General features: G+C 46.6%; 1 protein-coding gene and 1 pseudogene across 2 annotated transcripts; both read right to left on the reverse strand.

The window, feature by feature from the left end:
* Positions 1 to 203: 203 nt before the first annotated feature.
* LOC308535675 (60 kDa heat shock protein, mitochondrial-like) lies at positions 204 to 4,164 on the reverse strand (annotated as a pseudogene). Its single transcript has 2 exons — positions 3,057 to 4,164; positions 204 to 808 (listed from the first exon to the last, which is right to left on the reverse strand). The product of its transcript is annotated as a 60 kDa heat shock protein, mitochondrial-like (transcript).
* A 5,791-nt stretch (positions 4,165 to 9,955) lies between these two features.
* LOC308535758 (zinc finger protein 416-like) lies at positions 9,956 to 18,008 on the reverse strand. Its single transcript, XM_081114767.1, has 3 exons — positions 17,739 to 18,008; positions 14,803 to 14,926; positions 9,956 to 13,063 (listed from the first exon to the last, which is right to left on the reverse strand). The coding sequence occupies exons 2-3, from the start codon at positions 14,921 to 14,923 to the stop codon at positions 11,808 to 11,810; spliced, it is 1,377 nt and encodes a 458-aa protein (XP_080970893.1). The 5' UTR covers positions 14,924 to 14,926; positions 17,739 to 18,008; the 3' UTR covers positions 9,956 to 11,807.
* Positions 18,009 to 19,806: the final 1,798 nt, after the last annotated feature.

The raw sequence follows: 19,806 nt of genomic DNA on the forward strand, positions 1-19,806 counted from the left end.
TCTAGGCATGGACAATGACAGCAGTAAACGATTGTATGTTGTCAACTGAAACCAGTAACTGGTTGTTAGAGTGATTTTCTTGAACATCAGCCAGCCTTTTCTTCAGTCACTTTCTTCAACTGACTTCTCTGAAGTTACAGGTGAGGAGATGCCCTGAGTTTCCTCTCAGTCCTCAGTAATGATGGTAAAGCACTATTCCAGGGCTATAACATGCCACCTCCCACCCCTCCTCCCATGCCACCCATCCCACCCATCCCGGGGTCCTTCTCCTCTTTGGGAATTTCTGTGACCACAACTTCAGCTGTTGTTAACAGAGAGGCCACACCACCTGCATCCAGTAAAGCAGTTCTTACAACCTTAATTGGATCAATGATTCCTTTTTCCACCATATTCACAAAACCTCAAAGCATGGCATCATAACCAATTTCTGAGGAACTTTGCATAATTTTCCAAACTATCAACAATCCCTCAACACCAGCATTCTTAGCAATGGTCATTGCAGGAATTTTTAGTGCTTTCTTAATAATTTCTATACCAATTCTTTTATTTTCATTAGTTGGAGTTAATGAGTCCAAGGCTGGAATGCACTGAAGCAGGGCACAGCCCCCTCCCAGAACAATGCCTTCCTCCACAGCAGTTCGGGTAGCACTGAGGCCATCTGTGACTCTGTCTTTCTTTTCATTCACTTTGATATCACTTGTCCCACCAACCTTCAGCACAGCTACCCCATCTGAGAGTTTGCCCAGGCGTTAATTTAGTTTTTCCTTTTCATATTCACTAGTTGTGGTATCTAACTGCTCAGTGATTACTCTTTTAAAAAAAAATTAAATCTTTATTGTTCAGATTCTTACAGTTGTTCCTCTTTTTCCCCTCATAACTCCCCTCCACCTGTTTCCCACCCCACCCTCTACCCTCACCCCACCCCCACTGTCCTCATCCATAGGTGCACGATTTTTGTTGTCTCTTCCTGCATCCTCCACACCCCTTTCTCCCCCTTTCTATACCCCTGATTCTATTATAATCCCCAGTTTATTCTGTCCATCAGATTATTTATTCACGTGATTTTTAGATTTACTTGTTGATAGATGTGTATTTGTTGTTCATAGTTTGTATCTTTACCATTTTCTTCTTCTTCTTCCTCTTCTTAAACGATACCTTTCAGCATTTCATATAATACTGGTTTAGTGGTGATGAACTCCTTTAGCTTTCTCTTATCTGTGAAGCTCTTTATCTGACCTTCAATTCTGAATGATAGCTTTGCTGGATAAAGTAATCTTGGTTGTAGGTTCTTGGCATTCATCACTTTGAATATTTCTTGCCACTCCCTTCTGGCCTGCAAAGTTTCTGTTGAGAAATCAGCTGACAGTAGTATGGGTATTCCCTTGTAGGTAACTGAGTTTCTTTCTCTTGCTGCTTTTAAGATTCTCTCTTTGTCTTTTGCTCTTGGCATTTTAATTATGATGTGTCTTGGTGTGGTCCTCTTTGGATTCCTTTTGTTTGGGGTTCTCTGCGCTTCCTGGACTTGTAAGTCTATTTCTTTCACCAGGTAGGGGAAGTTTTCTGTCATTATTTCTTCAAATCGGTTTTCAATATCTTGCTCTCTCTCATCTTCTGGCACCCCTATAATTCGGATGTTGGTATGCTTGAAGCTGTCCCAGAGGCTCCTTACACTATCTTCATATTTTTGGATTCTTTTTTCATTTTGCTTTTCTGGTTGGGTGTTTTTTGCTTCTTCATATTTCAAATCTTTGACTTGATTCTTGCGATCCTCTAGTCTGCTGTTGGGAGTCTGTATAATATTCTTTATTTCAGTCAGTGTATGCTTAATTTCTAGTTGGTCCTTTATCACAACCTCGAGGGTCTCATTAGATTTCTTGAGGGTCTCATTAAGTTTATCGGCAGTTTCTAGAAAATTCTTGAAAAACCTTAAAAGTGTGGTTTTGAGCTCTATATCCAGTCATTTGCTTTCCTCCATTTCTGTCATTTGTGACCTGTTTCTTTGTCTCCGCATTTTGGCTGCTTCCCTGTGTTGATAGAGTGGCTTTGTGTGGTAGGTGTCCTGTAGGGCCCAGTGGCTCAGCCTCCCCAGTTACCTGAGGTGGACACTCTTGGTGCACCCCCTTGTGGGCTTTGTGCACAGTCTTGTTGTAGTTAAGCCTTAGTTGTTGTAGGTAACACTGGGAGGGATTGATCTCCAGGCCAATTGGCTGTGAAAATCAGCTGTGTCTGCAGTGGGAGAACTTCTGTGCTGGAGACACCCCTCCAGGGCAAGACTTGCTTCAATGGGGCTTTGGTGCTCACTGAGTCTTCCCTCTGAGTGCGTCCTTTATGAATCTGAGGAGCTGCAATCTGGATGGTCCCTCTCTGACCACTGGGCACACTGGCTCCTGGATCTCTAAGGAGGTGCTAATCTAGCCTCTGCCTGAGGCTATCCAGCAGGAGCCAGCTGTGTTGCAATGCAAGTTGCCCTGGGGCCTTGGGCCAGATGCAGTTCCTTAGGTAATTATCAGATTGCAAAGGGCCAGGCCTTTCATATGCAAAAGCCTCCGTGGCTGGGGGAGGGCGGGGTCCCAGGGGATCAACAGGGTGCAGCGAGCAGTTATGGCTGCTCTCAGTCCTGCCCTCAGAGGCCCTACTTCTCAGTGTCCCGGCAATCGCTGTAAGCACCCCTGAGAGAAAGCTTCCCTCGAGTTCCGACTGATGCCAGACAGTCCAGTTTCTCCTGTATTAGTCTGGGTCCCCAGAGACTCAACTGGAACTGGAGCTCAGAACTTGAGACTACCTCCCGATTGAAAAAGACAACCGTGTCCTCAGCCGCCAACCCTCTCCGCATGCGCCTCTGTATTTTACTTCCACGCTGCACCTCCTCTAAGTCTCGGTATGCTTTTCTCTTTCCTTCTAGTTGTAGAATTTCCACTCAGCCAGCCTTCCTGTGGTTCTGGATGATGTCCATTTCTTCTTTTAGTTGTATATTTGAAGTGGTTGTGCGAGGCAGCAATCTCCAGTGTTTACCTATGCCGATATCTTGGTTTCTCCCTCGATGATTTCTTGAATACGTTTTTCAATCTGAGCCTTGTCACCTTTTCTCTTCAAGAGCATTGCATCATCTTTGGTCACAATGAACTCTCCAACCTTTCCTAAGTCATGAGGCTGAATGTCTCCTAGGTTAAGAGTCAATCCTTCTTCTCCCAACACAGCACCAACAGTAGCAATTGCCATGTCTTTAAGCTGGTTCTTCCTATTGTCCCCAAAACCTGTAGCTTTCACTGCTACAACCTGAAGACCATCTTTTAGCCTATTCAAAACCAGTGTACTGAGAACGTCTCCATCAACATCTTCAGCAATTATGACCAGGAGCTTGTGGTGAGCATTGGCAATTTCAAGAGCAGGTACGATGGACTAAACACTAGAAATTTTCTTTTCACTCAACAGAATGTATGCATCTTGGAATTCACATTTCTGACCTTTTGCTGTATTAATAAAGTATGGAGAAATATAACCTTGATCAAACTTCATGCCTTCAGTAATTTCTAATTCATCATTCAGTGTTTTCCCATCCTTTACAGTGATGACGCCTTTCCCTCCAACCTTTTTCATTGCATCAGAAATTATGTTGCCAATTTCCTTGTCTCCATTTGCAGAAATTGTAGCAACCTGAGCTATTTCTTCAGGGGTTGTCACAGGTTTAGATTGCTTCTTAAGTTCAGAAATTACAGCATCAACAGCTAACATCACACCTCTCCTGAGTTCCACTGGATTGGCACCTTTGCTGATCTTCTCAAAGCCTTCCTTGGAAATGGAGCAAGCCAGCACAGTAGCTGTGGTAGTGCCATCCCCAGCCTCTTCATTTATATTATTGGCAACATCCTGAACAAGTTTAGCGCCAATATTTTTATATTTATCTTTTAAGTCAATGGACTTTGCAAGGGTCACACCATCTTTTGTTACTTTGGGACTTCCCCAGCTCTGTTCAATAATCACTGTTCTTCCCTTTGGACCCATAGTAATGGCTACAGCATCAGCTAAAAGGTCGACACCTTGAAGCATTAAGGCTCCAGCCTCTGCACCAAATTTTAAATATTTGGCATAAGCCCGAGTGAGATGAGGAGCCAGTGGCCTGGACACAGGCCTCATCTGGCGAAGGACTGTGTGTAAGCAAAGCATTTCTGCCAGGCAGCGGCAGGGCGTGCGGGCGGCAAGGCGGATGTTGGCAGCGAGTGAGGGCTAATCACTGATTCTTACCTCTCTCTCCAATGCTGAAAATAAGAAAATCCAAGTTGCTACACCTAAATCATTAATCCATAATGCAACTGCTTTTTCCACATCCATAACCACCACTGTGCGCCAGGTACCATCACACTCACCAAGACTATCACAGCAGCTTCCGTCCTGGGCTCCCTACCACCGTCCTCACACCCATACTGTACATCATGCTGCAGCCACAGGGAGTATAATGAGACCTGGGTCAGATCACCTGCTCTACTGACCAATTACCCCAATGACCCCATCACCAGCAGAACAGAAACCCTAGTGGTCACAAAGCTCCTCTGCACTTGATTCCCGTCCCACTGTTTGCAGTTCCTATTTTTAAAAAATGGACACCTGCTCTTCCCTGAATCAGCTGAGTCTTCACTTCAAGCCTTTGCACATTCTGGAACCCATGCATGGAAGCTGTCACACACAATTCCACTGGTTGCCAAAATCAGGTGCCACTGTTATGACCCTTGACCTGGACTTATGGTTCTGGGCTTGGTGTCTCTTCAAGGTCCCTAGGTCCAAGGTCCCCGGAGAAGAGGGGCTGGACAGTCCCAGGACCCCAGAAGCCACGACAGTGTGAGGCCCTGACATAAGCTCCACAGCCCAGTCCCCTCAGCGGCTCTGCATCCACAGGAACCTGTGGGAACTAAAGGGCTGTTGAGGGCCCTACCCCAGCCCTGGGGCCGAGTGATGCCTGCATTCCTCGGGGCTCAATGTCCCTCTTTTGTTCACAACCACCCACAGCCCCGTCGCCCTGAGCATGAAAGTAAAACTCCTCACCGGAACCCGCCTCTCATACTCTTTGTCCTCTTTAGACACAAACCAGGCCTGGGTGTCTCCCCCTCCTGGCTCAGTCCCCCGCCCACGGCCTCACCCGGCGGCGGCCCGCAGCCCATCGCCCTCCTCCCCTCTCACACCCTGTGCCACCCACGAGGACTCACTGTTCTGACGCTGCGACCTGGGCTTCGGGACCTGAGTGGCGAGGGCACCCGAGGCTGGAGGGTTCGATGGGGTGAGGCTGAGTGGACTCTGTCAGAGGAGAGGAGTCGGGGAGGCAAGGAAACCCCAATCCCGCGGGTTGAGGATCAACAAGCCTCAGAGACACCCTGCCCAGCGGGGACGCTGCCTCCAACACCTCCTCCTACTTGCTACCAGAGCGCTGAAGCTTGTGAGTCAGTGAACCCACAGGAACCTTCACAATGACCCGGCAGAGGAGTACGCAGGAAGTCCCGCCCTAACCGGATGTGCAGGCACCAAAATGCTCTTAACCCAGGGGTGGGCAAACTTTTTAACTCGAGGGCCACAATGGGTTCTTAAACTGGAACGGAGGGCCGGAACAAAAGCATGGATGGAGTGTTTGTGTGAAATACTATAAATTCAAAGTAAACATCATTACATAAAAGGGTACGGTCTTTTTTTTTTTTTTTTAGTTTTATTCATTTCAAACCGGGCGGATCCAGCCCGCTGGCCATAGTGTCAGACTCGGGCGCAGTGCTTTCTGGATAATGTAGTTTTTCCAACCCCAGAGGAGGGCTAATCCCAGTCAATGACTTTGGTGTGTATTGGTGGAGGCACCACATCTGGTGCTGAAGGACGACATGGGACTGGAGGTGTGCTCAACTGGTCCAAACTGACAGATCTCAGAGGGGAGAGGGAAGGAGAGGCTTGAAATAGATCCACCAAAGAGTATATATATACAGGGGGAAAAGGGAGACATCTGTAATACTATCAACAATGAAAAATACATATATTTAAAAAATGTTTTTAAATACTATAGCCCAGCTGGTGGATCTCAGTGGTTGAGCACCGACCTATGAACCAGGAGATCATGGTTCTATTCATGGTCAAGCACATACATGGGTTGCAGGCTCAATTCCCAGGGAGAAGGGAGGTACAGGGAGCAGCCTTTTAGTAATTTTCTCTCATCATTTATGTTTCTATCTCTCTCTTTCTCCCTGATATCAATAAAGTATACTTTTGAATGTACATTTTAAAATCAATTATACTTAAAACAAAATTTTAAATAAGGTTTAAAAATTGCCCCTTCCCAATTGTTTTACTAGTTTATAATGAATGTTCTTGAGTATATTTGTTTCTACTCTATCAGTGTGCTGGAAATAAAGCATCATGATGTACTACTGTAGTATCTTATCATGCCCATATTCAGTGCCGGAAGCCGGTCCATCCTTGCTGCTTGACACAGTCGCTGCAGGAAAGAAACATCTGCACAGCATATGTTTCAAGGGACCTGGCATATATAGCATACTGTTCTTAATATGTTTGCTCCCCTTAGCGCTGTGTTTTAACCAAGGTCACCTCTCCGAGAAAGGTTGTTTCCCCAGGTAGGGATTTTTCCCTGAAGTTAGGGAGGGGATGAAACTCCTTAACTAAGTGCCAGGCGGGTAGTTAATCACTTTAACTACAAACAATCATGCTTAAGCTACATAACCTTTACTCCCTGGAATGGAGATAAGAAACACCCTAACCTTTGTAATAGAAATTGACAGGATTAAAATCAACTGGTATAAATACGGATGTAACAAGACAATAAACAGCAGAACCTCTCTGGAGATCCAGACCAGAACTTGGCTGGAGATCCTGGCTGGAGATCCTGGCTAGGCTGCTGATCAACTGAACACTGTCTCCGTGTCCTTCCTTCTTCGCTGACTCCGTCTACGCCTTTGGGAACCCCTGGACCTGCTGGGGTTGGACCCCAGCAATTCAGTGTCATAAAGTTGGCACTTTGAAGCTGACAATGATGAGAGTATTTATACCAGGGAAACTGACAAATACCTTAACTTCACTTATTATATTATTGAATGCTTAAACTTAGAAAAAAATGGAGAAGAATGTTAGCAATGCAGATTAACTTAAAAGTGTATCTTACAAGTGGGACTTAATGGCCTTTAGGATTAAATTTATGGAAGACATGCCCAGCCAGTGTGGCTCAACTGTTGAACATCAAACCAGGAACCAAGTGGTCGTTGGTTCGAAACCCAGTCAGGGCACATGCCTGGGTTGTGAGCTCGGTCTGCAGTGTGTGTTGTGCTGGAGGCAGCCAACGGGCCATGTTCCTCTTGCTCTTTGATGTTTCTCTCTCTTTATCAGTCTTCCTTCCTCTCTCTAAAAGCAATAAAAACAGGTTTTAAGGTAAATAAATAGGGAGCCACTGTGGAAGCGTGCAGCTCTGTGGTGCAGCTAGGCCACAGTGATGACCCTGCCGCCAGGAGGCACTCAGTGGCTTGTCTTTGTCCTGCCCTTCCCTCTGCTCACTGACAGTGCAGCCTCACTCATCTGGGATCTCAGGGAGCCCCGCAGCCAGCCTGGCAACATCCACATGCACTCGCGGAGCAACCTCTGAACCACGGGTCACTCCATGGGCAAGAAGAGTCTGGAGGCCCCTGGCTCATCCCTGCTAGAGACAGCTCCCCACATTTCTCTGGGGGACCAGAGAATGCAGATGAGTCATGATCTGCTCAGGATTCTCCTGCTGAAGCAGCTCTGGGCATGAGCTCCAGCAGCCCAGCACCTCACACCCAGTATAGGAGGCAGCAGGTGTAAATGCTGCAGAAATGGTGTCATTAATGAGGAAGACATAACTATGTGGCTTAGAATGTGTGCACCCTGGGAAGGTGCTGAAAGGGACCCAGTAGTGGCCCCATCTGGATGTAAATTCTGGGCTCAAATCTCGGTTACTGCACTAGTGTAATATCTGTTAGGGTCACCATGAATATATTTAAGATATGCGGAACTGACCCAGCAGAGTCATTCATGGTGACCCTAACAGATATTACACTAGTGCAGTAACCAATTATGTCTCTGCTATAGTTTTTGCTTCCCTGTTGAAGTGAATAAAACCCTGCTCTTTACAAAATAAATGAATGAATAAATAAATTAATTAATTAATGTGTGGAAAACAATTTTGCTTCCAATATTCAAAACCTCGGATTGCATATGGCAAAGAATTCATGGAATCATTGAGGAATGAGTGAAATTCAAACATACATGTTAGATGCTACACAGGACCCCTTTACCTGAAAATAATAAATTTATTTAAACAATTAGAAAAGATTTCAAGCTGATATTTTAACAAAAGAGATATAGACAGTGTAAATAAACCCATGAGAAAACACTCACTATAAAAATTACTTAGCTAAATGGAATTAAAAGGAAAGTGAGTTAACACTCTATTCATTTCCGGGGCTACTATTTGAAAAGATTAACCACTGCATGTGCTGGCAGGGTAGCAGAAAAACTAGAATTTTTATATACTGTGGGTTAGTGGTAAGGCAAAGAGAATGACTCTGCTGGGTCAGTTCCGCATATCTTAAATGTAAAACATTGACCTACATGAAAACAGTTTTAGAAGTAAAACAAACATTTATATAGAGAACTAAAGGAAATATTCTCAGCAGATTTGTTTATAATACCACAAACCTGGAGATAACCAAAACCATAGACAGACCAATAGATAAAGTGGTATCCATAGAACACAGTACTTCTCAGCAATAAAAAAAAAAAACTTTATCCACGTGAACATTATTGTTGAATCACAAACTGTGTAGCATGGGGGACACCAGTGTTTGTTAAAGACTACACACCTTCCAATGCTTATAAAATTATGAAAATTGCCCTAACCAGTTTGGCTCAGTGGGTAGAGCGTCAGCCTGTGGATTAAAGCATCCCAGGTTCGATTCCTGTCAAGGGCATGTACCTTGATTGCAGACACATCCCCAGTAAGGGGTGTGCAGGAAGCAGCTGATCTATGTTTCTAACTTTCTATCCCTACCCCTTCCTCTCTGTAAAAAATCAATAAAATAAAATAAAAAATTATGAAAATTATGAACTATTCTATTATAAAGGGAGGAAAATGCATGACTGCATGGAGAGCTAAGAAAGGCAGCAAGTGAGATTATAAAAGGGCAGTAAGAATATACAGGATGTTGCAAGAGTAGGTGTAGAGTTGTTGGTATGGAAATTAATACAATAATTAATAAGTAATACAGCAATATTCTTCCCTGCCAGTGAGCCTCAGTTGGTTGGGCACCATCCCTTGCCCTGAAAAGCCTGGGGTTCCATTCCTGCCTGGAAGACCTGTAGGTGGCATGAGGGAGGCAGCAGTTAGCTGCATCTTTTTCATATCGCTATTTCTTTCTTTCTTTTTTAAAAAAAATATATTTTATTGCTTTTTTACAGAGAGAAAGGGAGAGGGACAGTTAGAAACATTGATGAAAGAAAAACATGGATCAGCTGCCTCCTGCACACTCCCTACTGGGGATATGCCCGCAACCAAGGTACATGCCCTTGACTGGAATCGAACCTGGGACCCTTGAGTCCACAGGCCAATGCTCTATCCACTGAGCCAAACGGGTTAGGTCCCTATCGCCATTTCTCATTTTCTGTCACCCTCCCTTCAAAAAAAAAGTCAATAAGTTATTTTAAAGATATATAAAATATTTATTTTGCCCTAACCCAGCAGTTCTCAACCTGTGGGTCGCGACCCCTTTGGCGGTCGAACGATCCTTTCACAGGGGTCGCCTAAGACCATCCTGCATATCAGATATTTACATTACAATTCATAACAGTAACAATATTATAGTTATGAAGTAGCAACGAAATATTTTTATAGTTGGATCACAACATGAGGAATTGTATTTAAAGGGCCAGAAGGTTGAGAACCACTGCACCTGTATGGGGGTAAGAGATAAGTTTATTTCACAAGTGATGGTTTTACATCTTGATCCATATGTCCAAGCTCACCAAATAGTACACATGAGAAAAGTACATTTTGTTACATTTCAGTTATAAAGATACCTAAATAAAGCCTTTAAAGTACTTTCAAATAAAGACCTAGATTCCTATCTTGTTAGAAAATTAAAATGGCAATCCTATATGGGCTCTACCATCTCTTTTCTAATTTCCTGAGAGGACTGGCCATGTATCAATGGCAGCAAATATTGTCAAGCAGTGAAGTCTATTGCCATCGGAATCAAAAAGAATCACAAAAGACACATCCTGGGACTGATTACAGGCTTAGCCTGCCTCTAGCTTTGAGGTGTTGCCTGCTGAGCAAACCCTGAGGTGAACACCCTAGATGGGGGAGGGGAATCCAAAAAACTATCACATTATTTTTTCTGCCATTTATTTCAGCCACAGGAGACAGTGATGAAGGTCCTGAGAATGTCTGTACACAAAGATCACACAAGTCACAGCCCACTGACCATTTGTGGATAACGTTGAGAAGAGGCACTTTTCATCTAATTTACTCCAGTCTTTCCCACTCACTGTGAACACAGTGTTCCTGTCTAATTGTGGTTCAATCTAAACCTCAGTGTCTTACAACAAATGACACCAGTCTGAAATTTTGTACATTATGGCATATGGCTCCTCTACTGTAGATGGGTAAGAATCCCCGAAACACTGCTGAGAATTATGTAATAAATGCTGAGAAGAGAGAATAAAATTCATATTGTTCACAGAAGCACAAAGGCCTCCTTTTCTGGGTGACCATGGCATCACCAATAATAGAGGCACCAGGCTTCAAATTAGAACTACAAAGTCATGCACACTTTCAGCGCGTTGGTCAGCAATACAAAATAAGCCAATATTGGACAAAGACTGCTGTTCTGAAATCATGCTGTGCCTTCCATAGCACAAGTCTGGGACTCCACCATATCTGTTCACCTCTCCATGCTGACAGAGGACTTTTTTTTTTTTTTTTTTCAATCATTCCGGGAATTAAAAGAATCAAAACAATTAAAGGTAGAAAAGAAAAAACCCCTTTACAAAAAGATCATAAACCAGAGCAGAGGACAGCAAGAGGTTTGCAGGATGGTGAATAGGAACCTGAAACAATTCATCACAGCATAAAGTGAGAACCAAAATGTCCCTGAAATAGGTAGCACTTCTTAGTTAAGATTGGGGGCTCTGGACGAAACCTGGGTCAGGTCAATTTTCTCGTCAGAGAGTAAGGAATGAAGATACAGCCAAGAGCTGAAAGTATTGATAAATTTCTCAAGCACAAGGGACAACACAGAATTCCTCTTCACTGAGCACGCAGGCGTGGTGACTGATGCACACTGTTCAGGTGAGCCAGGTGGTGAGATTATTTCAGCCACAAATACTCGCAGTGACATTCAATGAGGCAGGAGTCCACAGAAGTTAGCAAGTGCAATGCAGCTCCTTCAAGCCTCACTTGTACCTCAAACTTATAAGGAATTTCGCACAGTGTATGTTCAGATAAAAGCAGTTTATACTCAGGTAAATGGCTTTAAGTCTCCTGCAGTGTTGTAGAGAAAGATAAAACGTGCCCTCCACATTTAAGCCTTTTCTCCAATGTGAACTCTCAGATGTCTAACAAGGCTAAGTTTGCTGCTAAAACATTTCCTACATTTACTACACTCATAAGGCCTTTCTCCAGTGTGACTTCTGTGATGGTCCATGAGCGAACATCATTCTCTAAAGAACTTCCCACAATCACTACACTCATATGTGTTTTCTCAAGTGTGAACTCTGTGGTGTGAAATGAGGTAGGATCTTTGTCCAAAGGACTACCCACAACCAGTACACTCATAGGGCTTTTCTCTATTATGAGTTCTGTGGTGGTCCATGAGCGTAGGTCTATGTCTAAAGGACTTTCCACAATAACTGCACACAAAAGGCTTTTCTCCAGTATGAACTCTGTGGTGTCGAGTAAGGGTAGACTTCAGTCTAAAGAACTTCCCACAATCACTACATTCAAAAGGTTTTTCACCAGTGTGAATTCTCTTATGTTCAGAGAGGTCACTGCTTGTCCTGAAAGACTTACCACAATCAGTACACTCATAGGGTTTTTCTCCAGTGTGAATTCTCTTGTGGTTAACAAGCGTATTGTTGCTCCTAAAACATTTCCCACAATCAGTACACTCATAGGGTTTTTCTCCAGTGTGAACTCTCTTGTGGTTAAGCAGCTTACTATTTCTCCTAAAAGATTTCCCACAATCAGTACACTCATAGGGTTTTTCTCCAGTGTGAATACGGTGGTGTTCAGTGAGCTGAGAGCTTTGCCTAAAGGACTTTCTGCAATCACTACACTCATAGGGTTTTTCTCCAGTGTGAACTCTGTGGTGTGAAATAAGGTCGGACCTTTGTCCAAAGGACTTCCCACAATCAGTACACTCATAGGGCTTTTCCCTAGTGTGAATTCTTCCATGTCGAACGAGGTGAAAGATTCGTTTAAAAACTTTCCCACATTTGTCACACTCATATTTCACTTCTCCAGAGCAGGCACCCTGATGCTGAACAACTTTCTGCTTGTGGCTGCCAAATTTCTCAAAGTTGCAAGTCTGATGAAAACTTTTTCCACCAAGATACTCCTGTGAAATCTCACTTTCACTGTGTGGCTTTTCAGTGTTTGGAGGGGCCTGGTGCTGGGGAAGCTCTGAGGTGGCTAGGAAGACCTTCCCAACCTCCCTACTGGTTGAAGGCACCCAAGATAAATAGAAGCTGCACCTGGTCACAAACGAGGCCCTGTCCATGTCTTCTTTCCAGGGCTTCTCTCCACTGCCATCCCTCTGTTGCTGGTAAGGGTTTGCACTGAAACAGAAGTCTCTCATACAAGCATCACTGAAGAAGGCTTTCTGCTCAATGTCTGCTGCTTGGGACTCAGTCAGGTGCAGAATGTCTTTGAACACTGAGAAACACCACTTACACAGATGGGTCCTCTGGGTTGCTGGAGCTGTCTTAGAAGCCCTGACCTGTGACTCTCCTTGTATAGATACGAAAGGTACAGGACCGACCTCCTCATCATCCATTTTATGCCAACAATCTGAAACGAGAGAATTGAGGAAGAACTGAATGTTGACTGTGGTGGCAGGGGAAGTCCCATTGCTAAAGTGTTTTGCACATAATACATTGGTTCTATGCAATTGTCTGAAAATAAGAGATATGCGGGACGTATCTAAGAAGCTTCTGGGAAGGTCTGGGCCTCTGAAGGTCAAATATCAGTGAAGGCCTCACCAGAAACTTGACACACACATGGCAAGACCACGTGGAAGAGAAGATGCATCCCCAGCTAAGTCTTCTGCTAACAGTGCTCAGCAGGGCTGGTCTGCTGATGACAGGGGCAAGCTGTGCAGAAGGTTGGTTATGTCTTATTCCAAGTGAAATTTAATAAGAGTAGTAGGTGTTCGAGGACTACGTAAGCAGGTAGGGGCATCTCATAACACATGTGCAGGTCAATGTAGGAGAATATGGCACAGGGAGCAGTGCAGAGGGACAGGATGCAAAAAAATGACAAAGGTGACAGTAACAACACCAGGAAATCACAGATGAAATGCAAGTCAGGAAAGTGTCAACTATGGGGAGAGAAGGCAAAAATGTGGTGTAGCCAATGGCACCTGCCCCTAAACACTGTTGAAAATTAGCTGGTTCCTGCCCTAGCTGGTTTTTCTCAGTGGATAGAGCTTCGGCCTGTGAACTGAAAGGTCCCAGGTTCGATTCTGGTCAAGGGCACATGCCCGGGTTGTGGGCTCAATCCCCGGTGGGGGACTTACAGGAGGCAGCCGATCCATGATCCTCTCTCATCATGGATGTTTCCATCTCTCTCTCCCTCTTCCTTCCTTTCTGAAATCAATAAAAATGTATTTAAAAAGTAAAAAATAAAAAATAAATTAGCTGGTTCCTGGTACCATCTGACCACCACCACTATGTCATACCTTCCCCCCAGTTGTCACTTAGCATGGCCAGATCTCCTGAGACCATCTTGCATGTTCACCCTGTGAGGAAACCAGATTTTTCCAGAATCTTCTACTCTACTGATGCATAAACCCTAAAAATTCCACATATTAATGAAAGACAACGGAGGAGAGCAGCCAGCTCTGTCCCAGAGCAATTAGGCCCATAATAGTACTCAGCTAAGGTAATATTACAAACAACAATTGAAGAAGGGTCTAACAAGCATAGACTATGGTTCATGTAAGTGAAGAACATAACCTGTCATAAAGCACCTTTCCCTAGAGCAGTGGTCGGCAAACTGCAGCTTGCGAGCGACATGCGGCTGTTTGGCCCCTTGAGTGTGGCTCTTCCATGAAATACTAACTTCTGCACATGGGCCACGAAGTTTCAATCACAATGTACGTGCGCGCCTGCACGTGGTATTTTGTGGAAGAGACATACTCAAGGGGAGAAAGAGCCGCATGTGTCTCCCGAGCTGCGGTTTATCGACCACTGCCCTAGAGAAAGGGGGGAGAAGGTAATGAATGTAGGTATTGTCATCCTCCCAGGGAGAGGAAGAGGAAGATGGGGCCCATTAAGCTGCCTGTAATACTCCCGATTCCCAGACACTTTCTGTACTTTTTGAGGCAATGTGTGTCATGGATGTTCCTGGAGTCCATTGGTCAGGGCTGTCCACACAGCTCAGCACCAGCAGCCACAGCACATTTGACAAGACAGGGGCAGAAATTAGCAGAACGCTAGGTCTGGCTGTGGGAGAGAGAAAGCTATGTTTTTAGACTAAAAGAAGAAAGAGCATCACCTCAGGACACTGGGACAATGCGAAGCTCTTACCTGCACATGAGACAAGTGCAAACACTTCCAGCATCACATCGCAGTACAGAAGTCTCTGAGCCTCATCAAGGAGCCCCCACTCCTCCTGAGAGAAGGCAATGGCCACGTCCTCAAAGTCCATATCCTGTCATAATAGGGACAGTTCAGTCCATGATCAGCTTCTCTCCTAGGCTTTACTTTCGTCATACTTCTTACTCTCCATATCCATCTGCTCCCTCCACTCCCACATCACAGAAAATAGCAGGTCTTGCATTCAACAGAGTCACTCGCTTCTTATATTCCTACTGATCCTGTGTCATCCCACAGCAATAGAGCAGATGCCCAGATTGATTATACCTGACCTCAGGGCCTCACATTTAGGGTCAATGCAATGGGTGTCACCAACATAGGGTACAGATAAATGTTGGCCGTAAAGAGAGATGTGAGTGATTTGACACTGGTCTTGTGGAGCAATATCCCTGTTGTCTAACAGATTCTCCTTCCAAGACTCCGAAAAACAAGCATCACTCGTCACCCTTTCTATTCCAGTCCTAGGGTGCTGAGGCCAACACTTTGTGCTACCTGCTCCACATAATTCTTCCTATCCCACTTCTCTCATACAGCTTCATTCCCAGAGTCACAACTTCAAAGAAAACACATATGTGCCATGAAGAGGAGGGTATGTTTTCTAACCACCTTCTTTTCAACATTCTAACTAACCCTCTGTAATGTACTCCTCTCTTACCCTTCTCCCTTCCCCTTGTCAGTAGAGATATTCAAGCCCAGGTGACACTGATGTATGCTATCACATTCCTATTGATCATAGTATCAGCCCAACAACAACAGGCAGGTGTACACCTATATGACACCTAAATACTGGACCTGGCATGTAGCGCCACAACACCTGTCTTTTCAGGAGTTACCCTAAAATTGCCCATGTTGTATCATCCAGTTATCACCAGAAATGGACTCAACCTTCGTTCCCTCTATGTCAATATAAGGAATCCGTGGCCATCAATTCACATTTGCTCTCCAAAAGCACATCATCCTTCTCCCACACCTCTCTCACACCTGCACTCCCATAGCCCCAGCTCCCACAGACATCTCCTTGGTCTTAGTCATTACTCAGCATGTGTATTCCAGAGACTGCATGGCGAGTTCAAACAGTATCACGTACTAACCTGACTCGGATTGCCCACACCCAAGACACAGCCTTCAGTTAAGGTATAGGCCTCCCTCCCAACTTGTTTTGTCCTTTAACCTCACCTACTGAGAACCACATCAGATCTCAGTTCTCCAGAGCCCAACTCTACTGGTGCTGCATTTGATGTCTCTTCTCCACTCACAGCCTTCAATACTCAAGTCCCACTGCCTATGGTCCTCTACCCCATGCCCAGTGAGTCTCACCGATGCCCACTCATGCCCATTAGCAAATCAACCAAACTGGATGCAACAAACCAGGCCACACAAAGGGTCACAAGAAATCCTGATGAGTGTTTAATAAATAAATATGCACCAGCCACAGTCTCACCTTTTTTGAATTACTCTTCCACCTCCAACAAAAAAAAAAAAAAAAGAAGAAGAAGAAAAAGAAGGTGATCTACAAATCCTCCCTGGTCCATACTCTTTTACTATTTTTTTTAAGTAGTCTTCATCTTGAACTACTCCTCAGCGTTCCAGATGGTCATGAACTGGTCTCTGAAAAATCTCATATCCTAATAGGGAAAAATAAAACGTTGTATATTTCTCATGAACATTACTTTTCCCACTATGACTTTCTCCATCTCAGTTGATGGTGCTTTCATACCTTCAGGTGCTACATCCAAACCTTTACATCATCTCTGATTCTCAACCCTCTCTCCAATCCGCAAAATTAGAAAATCTCTGTGGCCACACCTAAATCACTGAACCAAAATGCAACTGCTTCTTCCACATCCACAACCACCACTGTGCTCCAGTTACCCTCACACTCACCAACACTATCACAGCAGCTTCATCCTGGGCTTCCTACCACTGTCCTCACACCCATACTGTGCATCGTGCTGCAGCCACAGGGAGTCTAATGAGACCTGGGACAGGTCACCTGCTCTACTGACCAATGACCCCAATGACCCCATCACCAGCAGAACAGAAACCCAGGTGGTCACAAAGCTCCTCTGCATTTGATTCTGGTCCTACTGATTCCAGTTCCTATTTTTAAAAAATGGACCCCTGCTCGTCCCTGAAGCAGCTGAGTCTTCACTCCAAGCCTCTGCACATTCTGGAGCCCATGCACGGAAGGACCTGTCACACACAGTTCCACTGGCTGCCAAAATCAGGTGCCACTCAACTGACCCTTGACCTGGACTTAGGACTCTGGGTTCGGTGTCTCTTCAAGGTGCTCAGGTCCAAGGTACCCCGAGAAGAGGGGCTGGACAGCCCCAGGACCCCACTACCTCAGAGGCCACCATAGTGTGAGGCCCTGACACAGCCCCACAGCCAGGCCCGCTCAGCGGCTCTCACCTGCAGGATCCTGTGGGCACTAAAGGGCTGCTGAGGGCCCGGCACCCACCCCAGGACCCAGGGGCTCAGGCCCGAGGTCCAGCGCCGCGGAGCTGCCCTCCCTCAGGGCGGGTCCTCAGGGCGCCTCCTGCTGGTCGCTGTGCTCACAGCCCCTCCTCCGCCCTCACTGCCGCCCTCTCCCCGGAGGCGGCTCCTCCTCTGGGCGTTTGGGGAACGTTCACACCCGCATCTCAGCCTCATCCCTCTGCCGCTCACAGCCGCCCGCAGCGCCGGCGCCCTGGGCAGGAAAGTGAACCTCCTCCCGGACCCGCCTCCCGTCCTCTGTGCCGCCTTTAGACACAAACCAGGCCTGGGTGTCCCCCCTCCCGGCTCAGTCCCCCCACGGCCTCCCCCGGCGGCCCCGCAGCCCGTCGCCCTCCTCCCCCTCCCACCCCGGGCCCCCCACGAGGACTCACTGTGCTGGACGCTGCGCCCTGGGCTGCGGGACCCGAGCGGCGGCGGGAACAGAGGCTGGAGGGTTCAATGGGGTGACGCTGAGTGGACTCTGTCAGCGGAGAGGAGTCGGGGAGGCACGGTCGCCCCAATCCCGAAGGCTGCGGCTCAACGGGCTCGGACACACCCTGCACCGCCGGACGCTGCCTCCCACGTCTCCTCCTTCTCCTGATGGGCGCCCTGAAACCCGGGAGCCGGTGAATAGCCAGGGGAGAAGTAAAAATGTCCGCCGGGAAGAAGACTGCGGAAGTTCCGCCCTAACCGGATGCGCTGGCACCAAAATGCCGTGCGTGGTCGCATTGCTTTCTGGGTAATGTAGTTTTCTCAACCGCCCAGGAGAGGGCTAGCTTTCCAGCATAGGTTCCTGAGGAACAAGGTGTTGTAGAGCTGCCGGGGCTCGGGGGAAGGAGGAGGTGGGACCAGAGGCCCGGTTCGCTGGGACAGACTGACAACCCTCCCGGGGCAGGGGTTGGAGAAGAATCTCTGATCTGAGCTCTCTAGGTGAGACTCCACAAAACAAAATGAATGTGTTGTTACCTACCAGGAACGGATCACATTTCTGTAATTAGGTTGATGGGAACAAAATAATTTTAGAAGTGTGGATAGACAATGGTAAAACTAAGCGGTTAATTTTCATTTATAATCATATATAAACTGTGTGTTGAACAAAAGCTGGCCCGAATCGCCATTTATTTCCAGGAGCCGCATCAGTGGACCGACTGTGGAACTGAGAGTTCTAGACTCAGCTCTCAAACCCGGTACAGGCTCTCAGCCCCACCCCTTCCTTGTTAAGGACTTGGGCTCAGCCAAGTTGCACACCTGTCAGCAGGTGCACTCCTCCCACCAGGCGAGGCTGTACCATCAGGCACTCTCACACCACGTGCACAAAGGATGGGGGCAGTTTTAGGTTTATGCTGTGTTCTCTGATTTTCCGCTCCTGGGTTGGTGCTGCTGCCAATACAGTGACCTGCTGATGGCTAAGAGTCACTTGCTTAGCTCAGCGGCTTGAGTGGGCACCACGTAAAGCCCTCCAAACAGAGAGGCCTGCCTGGCCAGTGCTGATGCCCAACTTGTGGGCCCCATCCCCAGGGGTGACCTGTGGGAGGCGGCCAATCCATGATTCTCTCTCATTGATGTTTCTATCTCTCCCTATTCCTTCTACTCCTGGGAGGAGTTTCACTTTCATGCTCAGGGCGACGGGGCTGGGGGTGGTGGTGAACAGCAGAGGGCTGAGGCCTGAGATGCGGGTCTAAACGTTCCCCTCTGAAAGGCCTCAATGTTGTGTTGCTTTTCTCTAAGGATGCATATAGGTGGGTGTCTGTTGCAAAAAGGGGCTCTGCTGGTGTTTATGGTGTGAGTTGAGCTGTGATTTGGGAGTCCCTACGGCCTTTCCAAGACATGTTAAACCTGCTGAGGGGCCACAGAGCTGCCCGGCACCCCATCACTTGCTTTACATCCCTGTGCTGTGCCTCACTTTGCTCAGACTCCAGAGTCCTCAGGTGTCTTCATCACCTAGGTCACTGGATCAGCATGTCTTTTAGTGGCTGTAGGTCTCCCAGCTGGGCTCTTTGTTGGAGTCACTTCTGTGCAGCTGTGTTTTTGGAAGTGAGCAGTACATGGGGGCCCTTCATCCTGGGGGAATGAGGGTACATGCACGGGGGAGGGGCCTGCCCAGAGTGTGCCCCAGGACACATCCTCCCCTCTCCCCTCTTCCTGTATTAGGAACTGGGACACCTCCCAGAAGTACCTGGAGGAGCTGCTGAGGGAGAACATGGCCCTTGAGGCTTCTCAGATCCAGAGAATGAACCAGCCCGCCCACCTGAACTGGAAGCTGGAGCAGCTGTGAGAAGGTAGGCAGCAGCCCTTGGCACCAAGGAGCCAGCCTGACTGCGGTTTCTCCCTCACCCAGGGAGCTGAGCCCTGGGCTCTGAATCTCCTGGGTCAGCCCATCCTCACCCAAGTCAATAGGGTTTTATTCAGGGGTCATTTGGGACTGTTTCATTGCCATTCTTTCCACAGAGAACATGAGGG

The sequence above is a fragment of the Myotis nattereri genome (genome assembly GCF_964212035.1).
Source record: "Myotis nattereri genome assembly, chromosome: 21".
NCBI classification, from domain to species: Eukaryota; Metazoa; Chordata; class Mammalia; order Chiroptera; family Vespertilionidae; genus Myotis; species Myotis nattereri.

Coding starts and splice junctions, on each gene's coding strand:
- LOC308535758 (XM_081114767.1), bottom strand. CDS start 14,923: ATGGACTTTGAGGACGTGGCCATTGCCTTCTCTCAGGAGGAGTGGGGG. Junction 13,064..14,802: donor TGCACTTGTCTCATGTGCAG/GTAAGAGCTTCG, acceptor CTCTCGTTTCAG/ATTGTTGGCATAAAATGGAT.